Source organism: Camelus bactrianus, chromosome 11, assembly GCF_048773025.1.
Source record: "Camelus bactrianus isolate YW-2024 breed Bactrian camel chromosome 11, ASM4877302v1, whole genome shotgun sequence".
NCBI lineage: Eukaryota > Metazoa > Chordata > Mammalia > Artiodactyla > Camelidae > Camelus > Camelus bactrianus.
Genome location: NC_133549.1, coordinates 54,029,770 through 54,052,013, shown reverse-complemented (window position 1 = coordinate 54,052,013; position 22,244 = coordinate 54,029,770). Strand labels below are relative to the sequence as shown.

At 35.5% G+C, this 22,244-nt stretch overlaps 1 protein-coding gene across 3 annotated transcripts in view; it reads left to right on the top strand.

Annotated features, from left to right (window-relative positions):
- The window catches only part of PCDH15 (protocadherin related 15), a 721,184-nt gene that overhangs the window by 557,356 nt on the left and 141,584 nt on the right, over nt 1–22,244 (top strand). For all 3 annotated transcript variants that reach the window (XM_074374029.1, XM_074374028.1, XM_074374030.1), the window contains exons 19-20: nt 10,403–10,708; nt 12,981–13,205. In XM_074374029.1, the coding sequence (XP_074230130.1) occupies nt 10,403–10,708; nt 12,981–13,205 (531 nt within the window). The remainder of the gene's footprint in view (nt 1–10,402; nt 10,709–12,980; nt 13,206–22,244) is intronic.

Below are 22,244 nucleotides of genomic sequence, written 5' to 3'. Positions count from 1 at the left end.
GGTTTCTCTCTTAATACAATCCTGCTTTTTCCTTCTGCTTTCAGCATGCATTGGTCCCAAAGGTACACTTGCAGCAAATTCCTGTCTTCTTTGCTTCACAGGGGACCCAGCTGGCAAACACCCTTACATAGAACAGTGTTTTCCCTCAAGTCATACAAGAATGAAAGAAGGGAGGCTCATTAAAAAAAAAAAAATCTAGATTCAGCCTAGAAAATAAATAAATAAAAACAGGCAATATTTCTTTGGCTTGTTTCCTCACTATTTAGTTTATGCTATCTCAGAAGGTTTAGTTCATTGGGATTCTGAAACCCAGGACTGGAAATATTCCTTGTGGGTGTCATAATTCACAATGTGGATATACAGAAAATACAGTCTCTTTTTCACTGTCTTATTCTTTCTATCTCAACATTTTTATGAGGTGCTCCTCTGAGCCTATAGTCTTCTCTAATGGTTTTATGACTCCTCAGTATCATACTCATCCAAGTCTGCACAGACAGATTTCTGTCAAAAGCAATCAGTCTTTATGAAAGCTGCAAGAATAATGCTTCCTCTGAGCAAACCAAATCAAAGTGGTTCACACTTGTCATGTTGGATGGTAGCTTCAGTCTCCATTTAGAGTCTTTAGACTTTAAGTTTGAAGTAAGTCAATAACTTTCTTCTTTATTATCTGCAAAGTGTCTTGGTAGACAGATTATAGAGTTTCAGTTTCTCAGAATAATACACTTCACTTGAACCTCTGATTTTATCTATCTTTTTATGTTAGGCTTCACTTCTTTTATTCACTTAATTATATTAACTAGGCTGTTTCTAACCATCAACAGAACTCCATAGAACAAATACCATTGTGCTGAGGGAACATTTCTGCTTGACCAGTTCATAAGATCATCTTCTCATCATTGAGAATGTGCTAACAATAAAAGAACATATGTCCAAAAGAAGTTTTCCCCCACTATTTTTTTTTACCTCCAATTGGACTTGTTTTTTCTCATTTAACTAGAAAAAAACTTAAAGTGGATGAAATATCTGAGTCTTTTATAAATCTATAGCTTTAAAAATTCTATGTATATTTCTAATATTAAGGTGAGCAGCAGTACCATTTTACACTAGAATTTAAGGAAACAAACAAAAAACACCTTGCAGGATGCTTGCCACATGGTAATCATTCTAAAATCGCTGCCAACTGCTTACACAATCAGTGACACATAGGGATGTGCTCTGAAGGTATATTGGAAGGAAAGCAGCTGGAAAGGAAAAGAACAAGCAGAATTTAAATCCAAAATTTCTGATTCAAAAAGCAGCTCTACATTTTGTACACCTTAGCTTTTTTCCCCTGTACATGAATGCAGACCTAGGGAGCAAATGGGGAAAGATTAGTTATTCCTTCCAATTAATTTTACTCCCCTAATTTAAATGAGAATGTTAGCCAAATAGTAGAACATTTAATCTTCTGTTACTTCAGTGCATTGTTGGCACAGGAAGGAATATAAAACATAGATTTCCAAATCAACCAATTTGTTGACCTCCCAGATTGGGGAAATGGGGCATAACTAAAAATTGCTAAATTTTATGCTTACTTCAAGGGATGGTGGATGATAAAATAAAACCAAAAGTTCAGAATCTGTATCCTGCTCTGACCCAGTGACTTTATCAGGGTAAGTGACTACAGTTAAGATTGTGACAATAAGTATAAAATGGAGAAAGTCCTTTTAATTTTATGGTTGTCATTTGGAGAAAAAAATGTGTGCTTATATCAAGCAAAAGGCATTATTTGTAGTATTTGGGTGTTAGGAGATATTTTTCTCTCATTACATGAGTATCTTATTGGCCAAAGGCATTTTTATTTCTTTTGTCTTAGATATGCATCTGACAATCTATTTGACTATTCTCCAGAAAATGCAACTATGGAGAATTTCACAGAGAATCCAACCTGGCTGTCACACTTTTTTCCCTGTTTTCCAGTTATGATTTTCTTCTGCCACTGATACAAGCAAATTATTTGTGAGAGCTACAACAGCAAAATTTCTGTGATAGAAGGACAATACTTAAGGCATAGATTATTGTTGGCTTTTACTTTAGGGAAGTATATGGGCATGTTTATATTTAATACAAAAGAATACTGATAAAAATAAAGTTTAAACTTTGGGTTAGCAGAGAGGATCATAAAGACATCTGATAAGCAAAATATTACATCATTAATAAACATAGAGGGCACTATTTAAAATAACAGCACAAACCTCCCACAATACTTGGTACCAGAACTTGGCAGACAAGGAAAGCACAAATATAGAAGAAATGCCTGAGCCAAGCAGTTTATTACATAAAATGCACTCTATGCTGATGGTATTTTTTGTCTTACTTCATACTTAAAAGCTGATGACTATTGACGGCAACTCCAGAGATGCCCTAAAAGTGTTACAGTACATATAAGAGTTGGGGCACATATTTTAGAAAGTGATGCCATTGTAATGAGTGTTGACAAAAAAGGTTTACAGTAAAATTGTTTATTTAAAATGATGGGAAGTTACAGAAAACTTTCTTTTCACTAGAGTATCATTTGTAACAGAGACATATTCCCCCCAAAATGGAAAAAAAATCAGTTTTTGAGAGTCAAAAAAATACTCTTTTTATATGTATGAAACACAGATAAACATAGATATACTAAAATAAATAAAAATAAATCTGTGGTAATAAAATTTCATACAGATGCATTTAGGAAGAAAAAATATCTGAAAAGCCTTTTGAGGCGGGGGGATTATAATGAAAAAAGCTTAAGCAACCCTGGAATAGAATGTTGAAAAATAAAACTGCTGTATTTAATTCCACAAAAAAAGAAGATACACATACAGTGTTTACTTTCCAACTAAACTAGAAACAAATTTTCTTGTAGGATTCTAGCTGACTTAAAATGAAATAAAGGAAAGCAGTAAAACAGTAACATAAGGATAAAATTCAGGAATAAACAATTACTGATATGATCACTCACTTACTTTTCATCGAAAAAGGGTAACGTGTTACATCGCATGTAATAAAAGGAAAACAATATCAGCTTTTCATAAAAGACTGTAAATACTAAATGACATTTTAAATTTCTTCCTGTGAGTGGGTGTTTGGGGTAAGAATGATATGTAACTACATATGTAAATATCTTCAGATGAAATTTTTGCAGAAAATCTTTATGGAGTATCTACTCCCTGTCAGCACAAAGAACAGGCATGGTTCAGGTATGAACAAGGCAGCCTGCCTTAAGAATCTCTTCATTTCATGGGGGCTATGAAAAAAGTAGGAAGGTGTCTGATAAAGGAATGCATAGTGAGCTTTAGGAGCATAGGGACAAGGCTTTTCGCTTACTCAGATGTTTCTGAGAGAAGTGGCACGTGGGCTGAAGAATAATCAGCTTGTGAAGTAGGAGGACGACCTGGAGTTAGTATAAAGCAGGCATGAGACTGCCTGGTTAGTTTGGCGAAACCGCTTAGATTTAGGGCCTAAAACACATTTATCCATAGAAAAGAGATGAGACTAAAGATGTTGGAGAAGTAAAGTCAGAAGAGGTGATTAAAAAACAGTATAATTTCAATATATGACTTCCCCCCATCAACAAAATGATATAATATACACCAAACCCACAGTGCAAACTTATCAAATGCAAAGCAAGAGGGGTAAAAAAAAAAAAAAGAAAATCAGGGAATGAGTCATCTCAGATGTCCCCATGCCCTGCTAGTACCAAAGGGAATTTTTGAGAAAAGGAAAGACAGCCTTACCATAGAACTTCGTAAAGACATTAACAAGCACGAGACGTTATTTTGTTTATTGTGCAAATATGCAACAACTCTTTTCCTAAAACATCAGAGTCCTAATCTCTGAGTGTTTACCATTATATGATGAATGAGTATGTACGAATTTTTAGTCCAGGACTACATGGCTTCTTCCTAATGCTGACTTTTTAAATCATCTAGAGTTAATTTACATCTGTAATTAAGAGAACTGTAGGCTAGGTTGTAACTGCTAAAACTGGCTTGCTTGACACTTAGTTTTTTTGCATTAACTATCACCCAAGTCAAGGAAGGCAGTGTATTTCCATCTGCTTGCTGTCTATATCTTCTACTTTCCCTCCCTGTTTCCATCCCTGCACCAGCTTCCCACTTCTCATATGTTGTACCTCTGCTGACTGAACCATTCACAGATTTTTTTTTTCTAATGGTACCTCCCATTATGTAATAGATTGATGAGCTATGACTTTTAGGTCTAATATTTAATTGCATAATGTAATAAACATAGATAGTGGTTTGTACAAAGTGCAAGAGGGGTCTGAAGGTTGAATGGAAAGAACAGATTTCCCAGAAAGAAGATGAGTGAAACTGGACATAAGTTTTGAAGACTTAGATAGGATTCAGAAACAGAAGGCTAGCAGGGAAGCTAAGAGAGAGTATGGTGCGTTTGAAGGACAATGAGGGTGACAGACTGTATCATTGCTCTCAATGTTTTGCTGTCCCAAGCTGTGAGAGGCTACTACTCTCCAACCTTATAACATCAGCCATGGTCGTGTGAGATCTGTAGGTGACATGTCCCACTTCCAAGCAGAAGCATTAAGAGCTCTGGCATGGTTATCTCACCTCGTTCTTCCCCTTGGTCACATGAATGGCATGTTCCACTAGAGCCTGCTCCTTCGGACTCCTTCCTGGACTAACGACAATACAGGGTAGAGCTGCGGGGAATTCACCATAGATACTACATAGGCGAGAAATAAACATCAGTGACAGCAAACCACTGAGATTTTGGAGTTGTTTGAAAACTGACTGATGCACTAACCTCTTTGACTTAAACATAGAGTTTATGTCAGAGAGTTAATTGTGAGAGGGTAAGTGCATAAAACCGGTTAGAAAAAGATCATGTTGAGCCTTGTATGTTAGAATAAAGTGTAATTTATTGTGTAACTAGAAGTAATTGCCTTGGCTCTAGGTTGATTCAACAAAACTTTTATTTAAGGCACCTACTACTTCATAAAAGGTAGTCCTTAACGGAACATTTATTCTGCAAATATTCATTGAGCATTAATGAAGCAAAGAGATTAAAAATTCAGCTATGGACAATGCATTTCTCTTGTCCTCAACTTGCAGGAAGAACAGTGTAGGAAACAAGTTGAAAAGCAGGCAATCACATTATAGAGCCAAATAAAAAAAGAATGACAGGGAGTCTCAGAGGAAGGACAGCTGTCTGGACTTGGTGAAACCAGGGAAGGCTTTCTAGAGAAACATCCAAGCCCTTAAAGACAGTTTAATAGAGGTTTGCTCCATGGTAGAACAGAAATAGTTTAAGAACACTAAAAAAGACATGGCTTGGAGAAAAATATAGGCATCTGTCAAACCTTTTATGTGGGGAAATACTATTTACTGAGTTCTCTGGGTGGAATTTATCTTTTCAGATTTGGAAGGCTGGCCTGCAGTAGTTATAACAAGTAAAGAAATGTTTAGTGTGAAATAACTCTCATACCCCTTTCAGCTCTCACTGTAATGATTTTAAGAGCCTCACAATTTATGATCAGGTCATGATCACTCACCTGTCCGCACATATTTGTTTCCCAACCCTTGAAGAAATTACTTTAAAATGCAACCGGGAGTTCTCTTCTCTTCTCCTTTCAAATGGAATAAATTTTTGATTTTTCAAAAATTCAACATTTTTCTCAGGCCAGATAAAGCAAACATTTCTCAGTGTTACAATATCCATAAAATCATCAGATGTACTTTTTCACAGAAATCCCTCTATCGTGTGTCTTATACTACCTGAAGTATTTATGCCTTAGAGGTCTTAAATCTTCATTATTGTTTCTTGTAATAACTAAAGTGTGCTTTCCTTTCTGTTATTTATCATCTGGTCATCCACGTTTTCTTTATATTTTCATGTGTTACACTGAAAACACGATGTGGACAGGTTTGATGATCTTTCACGTATGAATTCTTTAGCTAATTCAGACACCAGGATTCTGAGAACATCTTAACAAAAACAAAGTTAATAGACCTAATAGACTCGCTATAGCTGGTTAAATGTGATCCAAGGAAAATTAAATGTATAAATAAACCAAATAAAAATGGCTGATTTATTATATAAAAAATTTTTTTAGGAACTTTGGGACAGAATTGCACTTTTTAAAAATAGTTTCTTAGTAGATGCTAAAAACCTTGATAACAATAAACATAGTTGAATTTTTATTCATTACTTAATATGATCTGAACACGCTGCTAAGTGTGTCCAGTTCTCATAGTGAAATAAATTCTTACTGTTAGCTTCATTTTACAGATGAAGGATGGTAGCTTTGAGTGATTGACTTACCCGAGGCCATAGAGTTAGTCTAAGAAAGAGCTGGGCTTTTAACGTAGACCTTAAGCCCTTAAGGAATCCCTAGTTTATGTATGATTTGCTAGATTCCTAGTGATTAAATATTTGAGTGTTCCAATAATTTGATACAAAACTATTTACTCTCATTATGCTTTTAGTGACTTGAGCTCAAGTACACTTGTTACTGTCTAGCCAGTGATTCTGTTTGCCATTGTTCAATAATAAATAGGTGTGGAGAGAGGAAATATTTACTAGCATCTTGAGTTGCTAAATTGCTTCTCCCCTTTTACACTGATAATCACAGCCCTTTAAATAGCTCAGCTTCTTTAAATAAATAAAGGTAACAACTATTTTATGCCTTTTTGAAGTTGGTAGATAATCTTGAAAATGTATTTCCGTTAGTGATGTCATTAAGGATGCCTTGCCCAACTTCTCCTTTGACTTCCCTGCTCAAAAACTTTTATGGCACCCGCTTCCAGGTGAGAAAGGAGTGCATAGCCTCAAAAATTGCTATAAAGGACAAGCAAAAACTGGAGTTGCACGCTCTCTCAGCCTGGCACTGGACTAATGAGGTGCTATGTGGTAGGTAGTTGACACCTTTCTAATAGCTATCTTTTTTTTGTCATCAGAGTTCTTTGCATATCCTGATTTTTGTGATAAACAGAAGTTAGTTGATATCTAAATGATTAATCTGAATGGATATGAGTAGAAAACGTATTTTAAATTGGAATTAATTATTGAAAAATGTGTAAGTTATCTACTCAGAGACTTCTCAGTGGAAGGGCTGCAGATATCAGACTCTTCTTTGAGGTCTTCTCCCAATATATTCCACTCATAAAGGCATGCTTTTAAACCTCTATAGAATTTGTAGTTCCCAGTGTAAATATCCTAGTAGTGGGCTTCCACTTTTATTGATGGGAAAGAATGTCTAGTAGACCACTCTAAAAGATAATGAGGTAAAACAAAAGAGGATGAATATAATGTGTAAGAAATATATTTGCCTGCTTCTTTTTCAAGTGATAAGCTATAAATGGTGCTCAAGAAACAGTCAATAAATGCCCTTGTACATGATCTGTTGTCTTTATTAAGTTAATTATTTGATTGTCTGTAATATATGCTAACTTTGATTTCAGTGATTAAGGTTTTACCAGAGTTTTTCCAGCCAATATTCAGTGTTTTGTCCGGTGAGGTCTTTGTTTGACTACAGACTGTCTGCCAATTTCCCAGCAATATGCGTTCACAAATAAGTAACCACAAATCAGGCCCCATGGTAAGGTGTATATTACAAAACGTGTTAACCATGGACAGATGATTATAAAGTTGCAGCTATTACTGTTTATTACTTTGATGTAGTACAAGGGGAGAAAAGATGTGTGATTTTTCTTATTAACAATTTTAATTAACTTTTAATTGATTTCTAGGAAGATAAATGGTTTCATTACAGCATCGCACACTGAGCTCCTTGGTTAGGTATTAAACATCACTGCAAACTTCCTGACAGTATTGCTGATAATAGGGATTTTATGTTTGGTTATCTGTTCTAACATCTACATACTCATCTATAACAGTAAATAAATGAAACTACCTTGCTTAGCCAGCTCATATCACTTAACTTACATGACCTTATTTATGCTCCTCAATTAATTATGAAACAGAAACGGAAACAAATAATCCTGCATTTTACAAACATTCTAGTTCCTTTGACTCTATTAGATCTGTTAGGTATATGTCTGAGTTACCTTATATTTTTTAGAATATTTTCTTATAGCATATTACTCTTTATTCCATGAACATTAAATATACTTTCATGGAAGCTAGGCATTCAGTGAATTAAGTTGCTTTAAATTCGGTCAAAATGTGTCTGTATGTGTGTGGTGTGTGTGTATGCCTGACTTTGAACATATCATTTACATTTTATACATAAACTGACTTAAACAAAACTATGAAACCCTATTGATAAAAATGCCCCATCTAACAATTATTTTTAGTCCACCTGTTAAATATGTGTTTGGATATTTTCTTTCAACAAATTAATCCACTGTAAGATAGAGATTATTGTATATTTGAAAATTTAATAAATGAAGAGCTATGAGACATGCTCCTATTCTACAAGGATTTATGGTTATTGGGGGGAAGCTGTAAATAAAAAATAATGCAGGGAAATATTTGCCAAGCACTAAATTCTGATTTATAAAATGATCTATTCATCTCTAAATGCTAGAAATTTTCCTAGAAGAGGTTGAATTGGGGTTGGGATTTGAAGAATGGATGAAGGATTAGAATTTCAGAGGTTAATAAGGAATCATCACAGCAAGGCTTGAAGAAAATGTCAAAAATTGTTATGCTGAGTCCTCAGGAAATGTAGAAAATTGATTATATTTGAGCAGAGAGTTTTATAGAAGAGTGAATAGTAAGAGAATGATGAAAATGTAGGTTGGAATTAATTCATGCTTAAGAGTTGGACTTGTTGCTATATTCTATCAACATGTTGAAGGATTTCTGTTACTCAGGATTTCTAAATCTGGTGCAGAAGGTATTCCCCTTGAGAACTTCACCTTGCTCATTAACATATTAATGTCACTTTAAAAGTTCTGAAGTCATGAAAAATTTTAAATTTTTTTAATCCCAATTTTCAAAATTTATTTATTTGAGCAGAGACCTTCCCTCCTATCTCTACCTTCCCTCACTTTTTCCTTTAGAAAACATACTGGTGTCACACAAGACATTCACATTCCATGAAATGCAGCATTATGACAGTCAGAGGAGCACAGTTACAAACACAACTTTGCCATTTTAGGATTTATCATTTTCAACAAGTCACACACGTTCAGGAACCCCAGCCTACATGCTTCCCCAGTGTTTGCAAGGTGGATACATGTCTGCATATATGCTGTCAAAACACATCATATGACATTTGAGGCTTTGTGGATATTAAGTGGTTATTGTGTACCTGGCTCATAATGCATCCAAGTGTCTTGTTTTCCTTCCTTTCCTTAGCGACAGTTTGGGGCATAATTATAGTACATTTATGGCTTCTGAGATTTATTCCAGTTTTTTTGAGGAGCAATAACATAGAACAGTGTAACACAAATGTGCAGGATTTGATAATGAGATGTCATAAATTATATCCCAATTAATTTAGCTTTATAATATTAATTCTCAAAACACTCCATCAGAAGAATATTCACTCAAAATTTACTCACTTTATTTGATGTGAAGTGATCAATGTGTCTTAAAATTTTCAGTTACAGTGGGTTTATTGTAGCATCAACAATTCTTAAACACCATTTGGACTTCTTCTAATATTAAAGAAGAGCCCTTTGTAGTTTCTTCACAGTTACTATAGTTTCATTCCTGTTTGGGTTTTGGGGCCTATTTTGTTTTGACTCTCAGTTGCATGCATTATTTTATTCTAACATTCACTAATTCCATAAATATTTATTAGTTTCATATGTGAGATACTGTACTGAGGACTAGGGCACTGAGATATTTATTACTTGTTTAACTATAAGCAAGACAATTAAATTCCATAAGCCAGAGTTTTCTCAGTTGTAAAATAAGACCAATGATATTTATTTATAAGGACATTATGAGATTTAAATGTAGGAATATATGCTTGAATATCTATGTATGTATATGAATATATAATGTGCTAGAATTAAAAATAACTAGAATCTTAAGTTGTCACTCAGTAGGTTATGTTAAATTAATTAAAACCTAAATGTGGTTTTCTTATTTTAAAATTAAAAGTTATTAAAGAAATAATACAGGGAAAATTCAGTATTTTTGTAATGTGAGTTTTCTGTCATAGTATTGTTACTGTTACTGATATCAATTTATAAGTTAAGCTCATTTTGAATGAAGAGTATCAGTTAAACTATAGTACGTTTCATGTTCTAGACTTTCATACTACACTGTCATTATCTTTTAATTTTCTCCTTAGAGAAAAAAGTGTTTGTTTAGAAATATACTGTAATTCTTTAACTATCCCATTCTGACAGGGCAACAAATGTAATGTGAAAAAAGAAGCATAACCAAAAGTACTATGTAAATTTCTTTGTTTTTAATTTAGGCAACGGACCCTGATGCTGGAATAAATGGCCAAGTGCACTACAGTTTGGGTAACTTCAATAATCTTTTTCGTATCACATCCAATGGGAGCATTTACACAGCAGTGAAGCTTAACAGAGAAGTCAGGGACTACTATGAACTTGTTGTCGTGGCAACTGATGGAGCGGTACACCCTCGTCATTCTACTCTAACACTGGCTATCAAGGTTTTGGATATTGATGATAATAGTCCTGTGTTCACCAATTCAACATATACTGTCGTTGTTGAAGAGAATCTGCCAGCTGGAACCACTTTCCTTCAAATAGAGGTGTGTGGAAAAAGCAATTATTTCATGAATTCTATGTGATAGATTTGCCATTAATGTAGGTTTGCCAGACTTAGCAAATTAAAAAAAAAATCCAGTTAAATTTCAGTTTTACTAAACAATGAGTACATTTTTAATACATGTCTCTCAAATATTATATACTGTGTTTTATCGAATAACTCTACCAAAAATTAAGATATTTATCTCACAGTCCTACCCAAAATTAAGATATACCAAAATGAAAGGAAGAAAAATTGCCTTTGTAAGACATTAGTGAACATTTCTTAATAGATTTTTTAAATTTAAAAAGTAATGCTATATATTTATTATAACAATTGACAATATGATAGTCTATTTTTTAAAAAGTTAATAATCTCCCACCTTGTACCTCCAAAAGTACCCCAGTGTTAAATTTGTATGTGTGTTTGGTCACATTTATCTTTGTGCTCCCACAAATATGAAATGTTTATATATGTATATAAATATGCATGTGTGTAAGTATGTGTATATATGTATACATATATAGGTATATAGAATTGCTCTATATTTTACAGAAATGCCTATTATTTGTATTTTTTCCACTTCTGATATACAACTAGCATCCTTTCAGAAGTCTCATTCTCCTTTTCATTAGTGTCTCCATATCTTTAAGTCTCTTTTTTCAGTTCTCAAATACAGTATTACCATAAACTCTGGACATTCTGATTCAGTAGGTTAGGTTGGCCCAGAAACTTGAATTTTAACACCATGCCTTTAATTCTGACACAGGTGGTCTATGAAGTATATTTTGGAAAAAGAAAATCTAGTCCTTCCTTCACCTGAAATCCACAACTTGAATTTTGTTAGCATGGATTTCAAGAACTTGTATTTCTTCCTTAATTTGACTTAATATATGTTTACTTAGTTAATAAATATTAATACAAATCTGAAGAAGGCAGATACGACCAGGGAGAGGGACATTATTTCTCCATTTATTTTTCTATTCATCCATCCATTCATTCATGCATTCATTCAACAAGCATATTTCCAGTGTTTACTGTATGCTAAGTCCTCTGCTAGACTCTGGGGATACAAAGATTTCCTGCCTTCACTGAATTTTGATGTAGCAGCCAGACAAGTAAACTGCTAATCACTTAGATGTCCTTAATGCAAGGACCTCTGTAAAAAGTTGATTTCTAAATGGTGCACTGAGGGGCAAGTAAGAGTTATTCAAGCAAAGGGGAAGAAAGATTATTCAAGGCATTGGAAGAACCTGGTCAAAATCCTACAGGAGAGGACAAAGTGGAGGGCTAAAGGTCTGAAAAATGTGTAGGTCCTCCTCACCATGTTAAAGAGATTGAAATTGATCCAAAATGAAGTGGAAAACAGGAAGGATTTTCGGTAGGAAAATGCCTTAATGAAATCTGTGCTTTAACGGTGTCTTTCCAGTTGTGATGGTGATGATTGATTGGAGGGAGCCAAGACTGAGGTTCACACAGGTGCTTGCCCGACTGCATGCACATGCTAGCAAACCCTCATCTTCCCCACTCCACCCTTGTTCCATCTGTTTCCTCTACCAGAGTCGCCTTTGCCAGGCTGTGCTACTGAATGCAGTGATCATCTACAAGACTTCCACTGAAACCTGCTTTTTTCAGCTGACATATTTTTTTGCCTTCTGTTTTCATGTTTATGTTTTATTTCTTCTTTGAGATAGTAGCCTGGAGGGCAGAATTATGTCTGTTCACCTTGTGCATCTCTATAGCACCTTGTACATAACAACTACTCAATAAATACCAGTTAATGAAAGGAGGTGTAACAGAATGATCTCTAGAAATGTACTGTAGGAAGCCTGTGGAAAGATATGATTGCTTATATTTCCTTCATTTTCTTATAATCCTTTAAAAATCTATTGTATTTATGGAAAGCACACAGTAATATTTATTTTTATTTAAATATTATTTTTCGTGGTTATGCCATCAGCAGGAAATAATAAACAATCATTTATGATAATTTTTATTTCTTTACTATAGTATGACCCTTTTAAAATAAATAGAGTAACGAGATCAACATTGACAAAATCTCGTGGGTCTCTGACTCTGCCTCTATCTTTCTTTTTCTCCCTTTTCTTCTATCTGATAAATTACTTTTTAAAGAGTGCTTTTCTCTGAAACATGTCTTTTGATCATCATTAAATTCATGCTGTCCTAGGCACTGACACGTGACTTCCATCAGTCCTGCATTTCTTTCTTTTGGCAGTGACACACATATAACGGTTCTACTACTTAACTTGTTACAGGCCAAAGATGTTGACCTTGGAGCGAATGTATCTTATCGGATAAGAAGCCCAGAAGTGAAGCACTTTTTTGCACTGCATCCGTTTACAGGAGAACTCTCCCTTTTGAGGAGTCTGGACTATGAGTCATTTCCAGATCAGGAAGCAAGTATCACTTTTCTCGTGGAGGCCTTTGATATTTACGGAACAATGCCACCTGGTATTGCTACTGTCACGGTGATAGTAAAGGTAAGAAATGGACTTGACTTCTGGTTGCCACTTTGCTCTCTCTATGTGCAGTTTCTGGGTTGTTTTCTTTAATATTATACCTATGATACTTCGAGGCAGCAATTCATAACTATGCAGTGGTACTGTGAAGTATTTACAAAGACTTGACAAATAACTATATTATTTAACAACAAAATATAAATTTGAAAGATCTACTAAATAAGAGTCCAAACACTGTGGCTCCCTGGGTCTGCCATTAGCGCTGTGATTTCAGTCAAGCCATAATTTCTCTGGACTATGCTTTAGTCCAAATTCTATAGCACCAGCAATAATAGCTTCATCCAAACCCTTCGACTTAACTTTTTTTTTTTTAATGATTCTGCAAGTTTAAGAGTCTTAAAGCCCCAGAACTAATTAGTTTAGTTTAGTTTGGAACTCAAGATTCTGGAATGGCATAAGCTTTGGAATCAGATGGAATTGGGGCTCATTTCTGGGTCAGCCATTTTCAAGTTCTGTGACCTTGGAGACTCTCCTAACCTCTCTAGATTTTGTATATCACTTAGTAAAATACCCTGTGCCAAATAATTGCCCCAAAGAGCGTGTCATCTTCCACTTCTGGGTTTCTTGTGATTTTTTTTTAAGGTGCGTGTTTGAAAAAAGACATGAAAAAAGATTTATCAGTCCTCACATATTAGTATATGTAAAGGTCATCTGAGCTGCATGCTAAACTTTCAGATTCCTCTGTTTCCTACCAAAGGAGCACCTTCCCCACGGGGAGCATCTCAGACATCAGTTTTGTTGAATTGTACACAGATGATTCTCATACAGGTTGTGTGGCTGAGAAACATACTTCAGTTACAAATTACACATGCCAGTGACCTTCAAGTTGCTTTACTAAATGAGTTTGGTACTGAAAAAATGACTTCAAGTGACCTTTATTTCTTTGGTGATACAGCATAAAAGTACTTTCATATTCATGTTCTGTATGTTTTTGGTCGGGGGAAGGAAACACAAATTTGAAACCACCTTCTTAAGGTGTTTTTCTGGTACCTGACTGGAGTTTGACTGGTTGAAAAGACAGAACTAGTCAGAAAGAAACAGATACTTACACAGAGTGATAGCCAAAGAGTGAGAGAAGAGAGAGAAGGAAAAGGCAAAGGGAAGAGTGCAAAGGATGTGGAAGATCTATATGATAAATGAAGACCTTACAGAGAAGTTTGTAGAAAGTTTCAGTAAGTCCGTGAATGAAATAGGTGAATGAGATTGAGTAACCAATTTAAGTTTACTTTGCTATAGATATTTTGATTCACATTTTATTCACAAATGTAACTATGTTCTATCAAAAATTTATGATGGATAATGATGCCTCAGATTTTGCCAAATGACCAGTAAAACCAAGTTTTCCATTTTAAAAGTATCTATGAAATTAGGCAGAAGAAAACATGGAAATAGGTGTAAGTTTAGAATTAATGTTTAGTTATCAATTCAGACCATAGGATTGAAATACAAATTTGGCAACCACACATTGCTCTACTAAACCAGGAACTATCTGATGACTTCTTGCAGTCATCTTGCATCACTAGACATGTGTAATAACTGAATGGGATCAGGTTATTTGGCTCACTAACTCTGTTAGGTTGTCTGATCCCAGCAATCATGCAGAAAATCACATGAACACCTATGTTCATTTAAAGTTTGCTGCCCTTACATTTCAAGTTGTATTGGTTCCCATGAGTTGCTTTTAATTTGTTCTTTTGAAGTGCCTAGAGTTACAGTCTATAATGTGTTTGAGGTGAATTGTTTAGCAGAATTCACCTGTGGTAAATTCCTCAAGATTTTATACCATCTGGTTCTTGCTGGCTACCTAAAGAATGTAGGAATGTCTGGGGATGACTCCAGTTCTCGAAAGCAGTTTTCAGGAGAGGGTTATAAAGCACAGAAGGTCATGGGCACCTTTTCTACAATGCTCATTTTTGTAGGGCACAGCAAAGTATAAATGATGGAATAAGAAATAACCACTTTTGTTGAATTTTTGTTTGATTGTTTAACTGATAAATAACTAAGGTATGCAGTTGATTTTCTTAGACAATAAAATACTGATATACATAGAAGACTATTGGGGATTTCATCAATCTCTGATTAGAGTGACTGTATTTATCATATAGGTAAATGCTCTAGTGCTCTTCTTGACTGGAAGATCTTTGGGTGTGGATTTTTCGTTTGTGTTTTGTTGTTGTTAAAATAATCCTGCAGTCGGAATAGGACATGGGGATTATTTCACAGCCTTTTCTTTACACCTGACCTGGGTGTATCTGTTGGTACACAAATGATGCTGTTTCTTCCCTGAGTCCTGCTCTCTCCTTTAAACTACACTGGAAAGGAGAACACATGTCCTTCCATTCTCTGATGCCCTAAAGCTGTCTGGAGTGTTTTATTAGGGTCTGGATTCCTTCTTTCTCAGGGGTTCACAGTGACTCTGAACCTACTTCTTCCATTTTGTGTCTCTCTATCCTAAGAATTTTATCTGTTTCAGGGAGTTGTAAATGTATCTATTTCAGGGACTTAAATTTTTACTCAGCATTAAGTTCTCTTTGGGACTAGCAACTTGAACTATCAACATCCTTTCTTGGGTAACCTGCTTTACTATTTGTATCTCTCTTTCCTGAGACAATGATTTTCAGTGCTCTAGTGGCCTGGGGAAGGATCAGGGGGCAACATGAGATCAGGGAGGGCCTGAGGGGCTTCAGTTCAGATTTGGAAATGTTATTTGGTCACACTATGGTGGTGTGACATTTAGACATTTAGAAATCTGCTCACAAAAATATTTTAGAAACGTGATAATATTGGTGGTTATGAAGATGTCATGATAGGTACAGACATGGAAAAGTCTGAGATGAGACTGACTTAAATGAACTAAATGAGCACAATGTCTTCTGGATCATGTGAAAAATTTAGGCTCTCTTACCCTGGCCTTGCCCACCCCTATGGCTGATGGCACTGAACACTAAAAACATTTTAAATTGAAAAATGGTCCATTTATTGGCTGTCTGGACAATAAAGAGAAGAAAAGATTTGCCACTAATGACCTTCTCTTGTTCTTCTCAGATTCAGAGATGGATTCTCAAGCGGTGTAAAGCGTTCTCTCTTAGGATGGATGTGGTTGGTAACGGGGTGTTACAAACCCTCTCAGACCCTGGCTTGGCTGCTCTGGTTTCAGTTCAGATTTATTTGCTTTGCTTTATGTTTTTATTTATTTATGGATGACAGAAGTTATTGGAGTCAAACTGAGTCCAAAACTATCATCTGAACAAGCAGAATGCCCCCTAAATAAGTCCCATTCTCTATGTAGGACTTGAGTCTCTTGAAATGCCTTTTGTGTTCCTTGACCACCCCTTTCTTTTAACACAGGGGTATCACTGACGGCTTCTACAGCAGCAGGAGGGAAGAAATTATTCGTGGATGGGCTCTTCTTTTCTTTGGAAATAGAAGAGTGTTGATCTAATTTTTATTGTCTCAGTTGCTCTATCTTATTTGGAGAAGTCAAACCATTTCATTAGTCAAGGCTTCCTGATCTGTACAAAGTTATTTCTGATTTATTGTACATTTAAACCAAAATTTAATCAATATTTGATCCTAGATATTTTCAGTGCCCATTTTTTAAATTTGTCAAGGTTATTTAAGAATAATATAATTTGCTGTAACATTTCTCCAAATGCAGGCTGCCACTTGCTTTCCTTTCTCCTGATCACTCAGGGTAAGATTATCACAAAGAGAACTTTAAAACCCTATTATATACTATCGGGCCCATAAAAATATCATGCTTGTTTGTTTTGAAGAGAAGAATGGCACACAATTCTCATTTCCCCACAAATGTAAATCTTTCCCAAGCTTGCAAATTTTCTGCTGTTGGTCTGTTTACTTGCAGTACTGACAAGCTGTTTCGCTGATAACATAATTGCATGGTATTTGCCAAGAGATATTTCTACCCGAAACAGTCACTGCAGGGAAAGCATCTTGAAGATCTCTCTTTGAAAAGAAGCACAAACATCATTTCTTTTGTAAAGAAGGAAAAAAAGGAAAAAAGAAAGTTCAGGCACTTAATATCTAGTCCGTCAAACTTATTTAGAATTGGAGTAATGATGGGAAAATTGAAGTAATATCTATTTTGAAACAAAAATATTTTCAGTAGAGGAAAATAGAATTTTATCACAGACACCTGCAAAGAGCTTTCATAGTGTCAAATTTTAAGGAGCCAAAACAAAACCAATGATAGTCATACAAATAGTATGTACTTTTGTCTCAAAGGTTGTGTAGAACTGTGATAAAACAAGGCCTTTTTAATTGTACATTCATTGAATATCTATAAGAATTGAATTTGTGATGATAGTAAATTACATGATATGGGTAAATCTCTGGAAAAGAAAAATAAAATTCTGAATAGTTTCAAACATAAAACCCAGAAAAAAATCTGCCCTTACAAACTGAGTTATATAATATATAAAATACACAGAAAGAAAAGATCCATTTTCTAGAATAGGCCAAAAGCTGAATACAAGCCAGAAAGTTTGAAATATTTAAATATATATACAATTCTGGGCTGCATTAAAAGGTGTGTAAGATAAACAGATGATTTAAGCCATTTTCTGATTGTAATTTTGGATAGAATGGCTGCATGGAAGGAGGAAAGAGAATGAGGGAGATGTTTCTGTGGAAGAAGGGGACTGAATTCACCTGTGGTTGTATTTGCCTGTCAGAGAGGTTGCAGATATGGAAACAGGCAGGGATAGGTCAAAGGATCAGAAATGAAAGACTATCCACAGAGGATGAGGTTATTCGGAAATGCTTTGAGTCTTGGAAGATGAAGCTAGCATTTTCATCTTTCAGAGGTATTTCCTCCCCTAGGCAGAAAAAAAAAAAATGTTCTTAGAACATAGAATATAGAAAAGAGAATGGTTTTTCTAGATAGAAACTCAATGCCCAGCACTAAGGCAACATTTACCAGACCATGGACGCCTGGCAGTCAGTGCTGTACCGCCTGTGTTCTGTGGTGACAGGGTTAGTAGAGCTCTTGTTTTGGTTTGGTCAAAGGAGCTGTGGTTTGAGAGACCAGAAGGTAGCCCAGGACTCAAACAAATCAGAAACTCTGGAGTTTCAAGATTTATAGCATCTTTCCTTCCCTTACTCTAGAGGGAGGAGATTGAATAAAAGATGACTTCTGTGGACCATCTAGTGGGAGTATGTTCTAATAGACTGATCATTATTTTTTATGACTTGTGTCTTTTGCCCTTGAGGTTGGCTGACCTAGAGAAAATACTTGCTTTGGACTGTGGCCTCCAAATGTTCCCCTCTGTTATAATCTGCCCTATCGAATTCTTAGTAGTGTCTTCTTTCTGATATGTTTACTTCCTTATTTCAAAAGATGCAAGTACATCAAGGAGAGCATGCCCTGGGGCTGAGTCAGATAGTTTCTTAAAGCATCTGCCTACTCTTCTGTTCTATAGTTTTACAACTAAGATGTAACCTACTTTCACTGAAGAACAAAGCTAGAGGAAACAAAAATGTACATCCCACCAGAAATAAAGATAGTATCTCAACAGTAATAATCCATATTTCTATGGGCCACTCTCATGGTCCCACTGATTTCTAGAAGTCTTAAAAAAGTTCTTCACTTGTATACAAAATTAAGTAGCTTTACCCTCCAGTAATTATCGCATTCTTTCCTGCCTGCCAAGGCGATTGAGACCAGTTTTGCTACCGCCACATGTCTCTCAAATTGAACTGTGTCTGGTGGGGGTGATGGATGCTGATAAGCCTTGTAGATACTAGTTACTGCTAAGTGCTGGCCCCATTCTGCATCCTATCATGACTGTAGCTGCTGTCCCCACCCTGATGAATTAACTACCACATACTGGGGGCACTCTTGACATACTGGAATCCTCAGTATGAACTCTGAACACTTAATTCACCAAAGTCATACAATATTGCAAACAGTAATAAACTGTACCTTCAATATATTAGTATCTTCAAGGTCTCTCACGATATAGTTCTTAGAGCCCTAGCTCCTCAGGATGGTAATGGGTGTCTCATAGACAAAGAATTACATAGACAAATGGATTTGGGAAACACTGGGATATACAAAACTAAACAGACCTCTGCACTGTAAGCCTTCATATAGGATCTGTAAACATGTTAGTGTACATCATAGATCTCAAGAAAATAAAATGTATTTCCTGAAATTGATCATGGGATTCTTTTTATTTGTAAAGCTTCTGATAGGACTAATTTTCCAAAGAATGCAATTTGGTAAGGAAAAAAAAAACTTTGTTAGGTTTTAGTGAAAAGAACTATCTGTAGGGTTAAATATTGAATAAGTTGTTGTTTTAAATGTACAAATACAACTGCTGGAACTATCTTGACCAAAAATAAAGAAAAGAGCCTTGTAAATAATTATAAAAATTGTCTTCAGGGAAATAGATTAGCATTACACAATGTTTAGAAGCTCACTGGGTTGCCAGGATAGTTGGAAGAAGTTCTTAAAATGTAAAATAATTTTGGAAAGAGATATTTAAAAATTTATGTGTGGAATTTTAATGCAAAACTTACTTAAGTCATTTTACATATAATCTTCTGGTGACTTTGCCAGTTTTTTTTTCCTCCTCATGTCCAAGTATCAGAATGATGCCTTTAGGATCTGACACACCAGAATTAAATCAAAGCTGTATCTTTTATTAGCCTGATAATCATAAACAACTTAGTTTCTCTGAGCTTCAGTTTCCTTATTTTAAAAATAGAAATAGTAATAATAATAGCAAACATACATTTTAGGCAAATTAATTGAGATGGTAAGTTTAACACACTTAGTATAATGCCTGATATGAAGTAAAAATAAACCATACACCCACATGCACACATACATATATAATGATGATGCACTTTTGAGAAAGTCTAGAATAGCATGATGTTCTTAGAATTTGCTGAAAGATTTGAGCTCAGAATATGCAATTGACCACAGTGTCATGGCTTGCAAAAAATTCCAAAAATGTATCAACTGCCTTCACCCCACATTATCATTTTGTTCAGGGAAATCATATGGAAATGGAATTATGTATTAAATCAGTGGGTTTGTCAACATTGCACAGTGTTAGCCTCTTCTAATTTAACCATCAATTTTGAAGGACTGTTTTACCTACCAGAGTGTTTGACTAATAGGGCAGTTGCTTGGGTAACAGAGACGTGTCCTATGTGAAATTTAAACTCATTACTCTTAAGTTCTTCTTACATTCTTGAACTTCAGCTTTCATAACGATCATCACACTTGGTTCTTTCTTCCTTCCTTCCGTCCCTTTCTTTCTTTCCACACTAAACTGTAAGCTCGGTACCAACAGGCATTATACCTTTCTTGGTGGCAACCATGTCTCCAGCATCTAAACTACTGCCTAATGCACAGCAGGATTCCATCAATATCTGTGATCCTGAGAGTCACAGCATGCATGTTGCTACCTGTGGTAAAGCATAACTTTGACTACCTTACGTTAGGGATATACTGTCCCCCAATAATCCAGAATAGCTCCAAACTCAGAAATAAAACCAAAACAACCCCCCCCCCCAAATTTAGGCAGCTAAGAAAGAGAAGCTTCCTGCACAGGTTTGGGTCAAAAAAAAAAAAGGTGAGGTAAGTTCATGATTTGCATTTAAGAGAGCCCCATGCAAAACAAAAAAGGAAAGATTTGTTTGATTGGAGATGGAACCTTTTTGACCCTTGGTTGTAGAACCACAAGAGAAGGGAGAGAAGTCAGAAAAGACAGAGTGACAAAGAAGCCCAAAGGGAAGAAACAGCGGAAGGCAGGTAAATACCAGAAACAACAACTCGGACAGCGAATAGAGGGCGTCTGGCAGTGGAAACAGAACTGGTAACAGGCAGAGGAGAAACGAACTGTTCCATCTGCCAAGGAAGAGGAGGCATCAGCTCCATAAGACTTAAAGGATTTCAGAGGGCAGGGCCGGCAGTGGTTCCATGGCGATGGTGCTAACGCTAGGTGGTACCAGAGCAGTGATGGAGGTCATTCCACCCACAGGTGCACACCCTTTGGTCTCCTCATAGAGCGTGCATGAGGGTTTAAGATGAGGGCTGGTGTTCTCTATGATTTCATCATTTTTAAAAAGATGATCAGAATATAATCAATTAGTACTCTTCTATCAGGAAAAAGCCTCTTATCTAGAATAATTTTTATCCGTGATTCCAGAAATCAAAATGTTCATCATCTCTTTCTCTTTATGGAGAAGCTACCATTAACTTGTAAATTCACCAGCAAGTTCCTGTCTCCCTGGTATGCTCGTTAAAAAAAGGCTCCTTAAATCTACTCTGTGATCTACCGAAGAAGAAATGGTTTCTGAGATTATTTTTGGCTTGGATTTAGAAAATAAATAAATGAAACTCATATTTCCTTGCTCCTAGCTAACTGTACTTTCAGTTGCACTTTTAGTTGCTTGATACATGGAAACTAATTACACTTACTAGTACAACAGTTGCTTTTTCTAAGAAGAGCAAGGCGTAGTTCTAGTTGACAACCATGGTAACATTCAGAACACCCTTCAGAAACATGAAAAGTAAGTTTTTTCAGACCAGCAAAAATTATAAACACAAAAAGCAAACTATTATAGGTTTTAATAATTGTTACCGAGGATATAGAAAAGGAAATTTTTTGCCAATACTGCCCTCTAGTGGAATAACGGGCAACAGAAAAGGGCTAGCCTTTGGAGAGTGGAGCTGATCCTTAATTTCCTGCATAATAGAGCATTTGTACAGAAGCAGATTTATGTACATTTTTCTTCAGACATCCCTGGAGCATAAATATAATGAACTATTGATTATGCTCGTTGGCATTGCATCTCAATAAATTCTTTCATCTGAAATAATGCATTGTGCAAGAGCTAAGTGCAGTGGGCTGCACATCTTAGCCACAGTAAAAGATTGTAACCTCAAAATATGTACAAGGTACCATAAAACGAAATACAGCTGCAGTAACTGTATTGATTTATTCTTCATCCCTTCAATGGCAA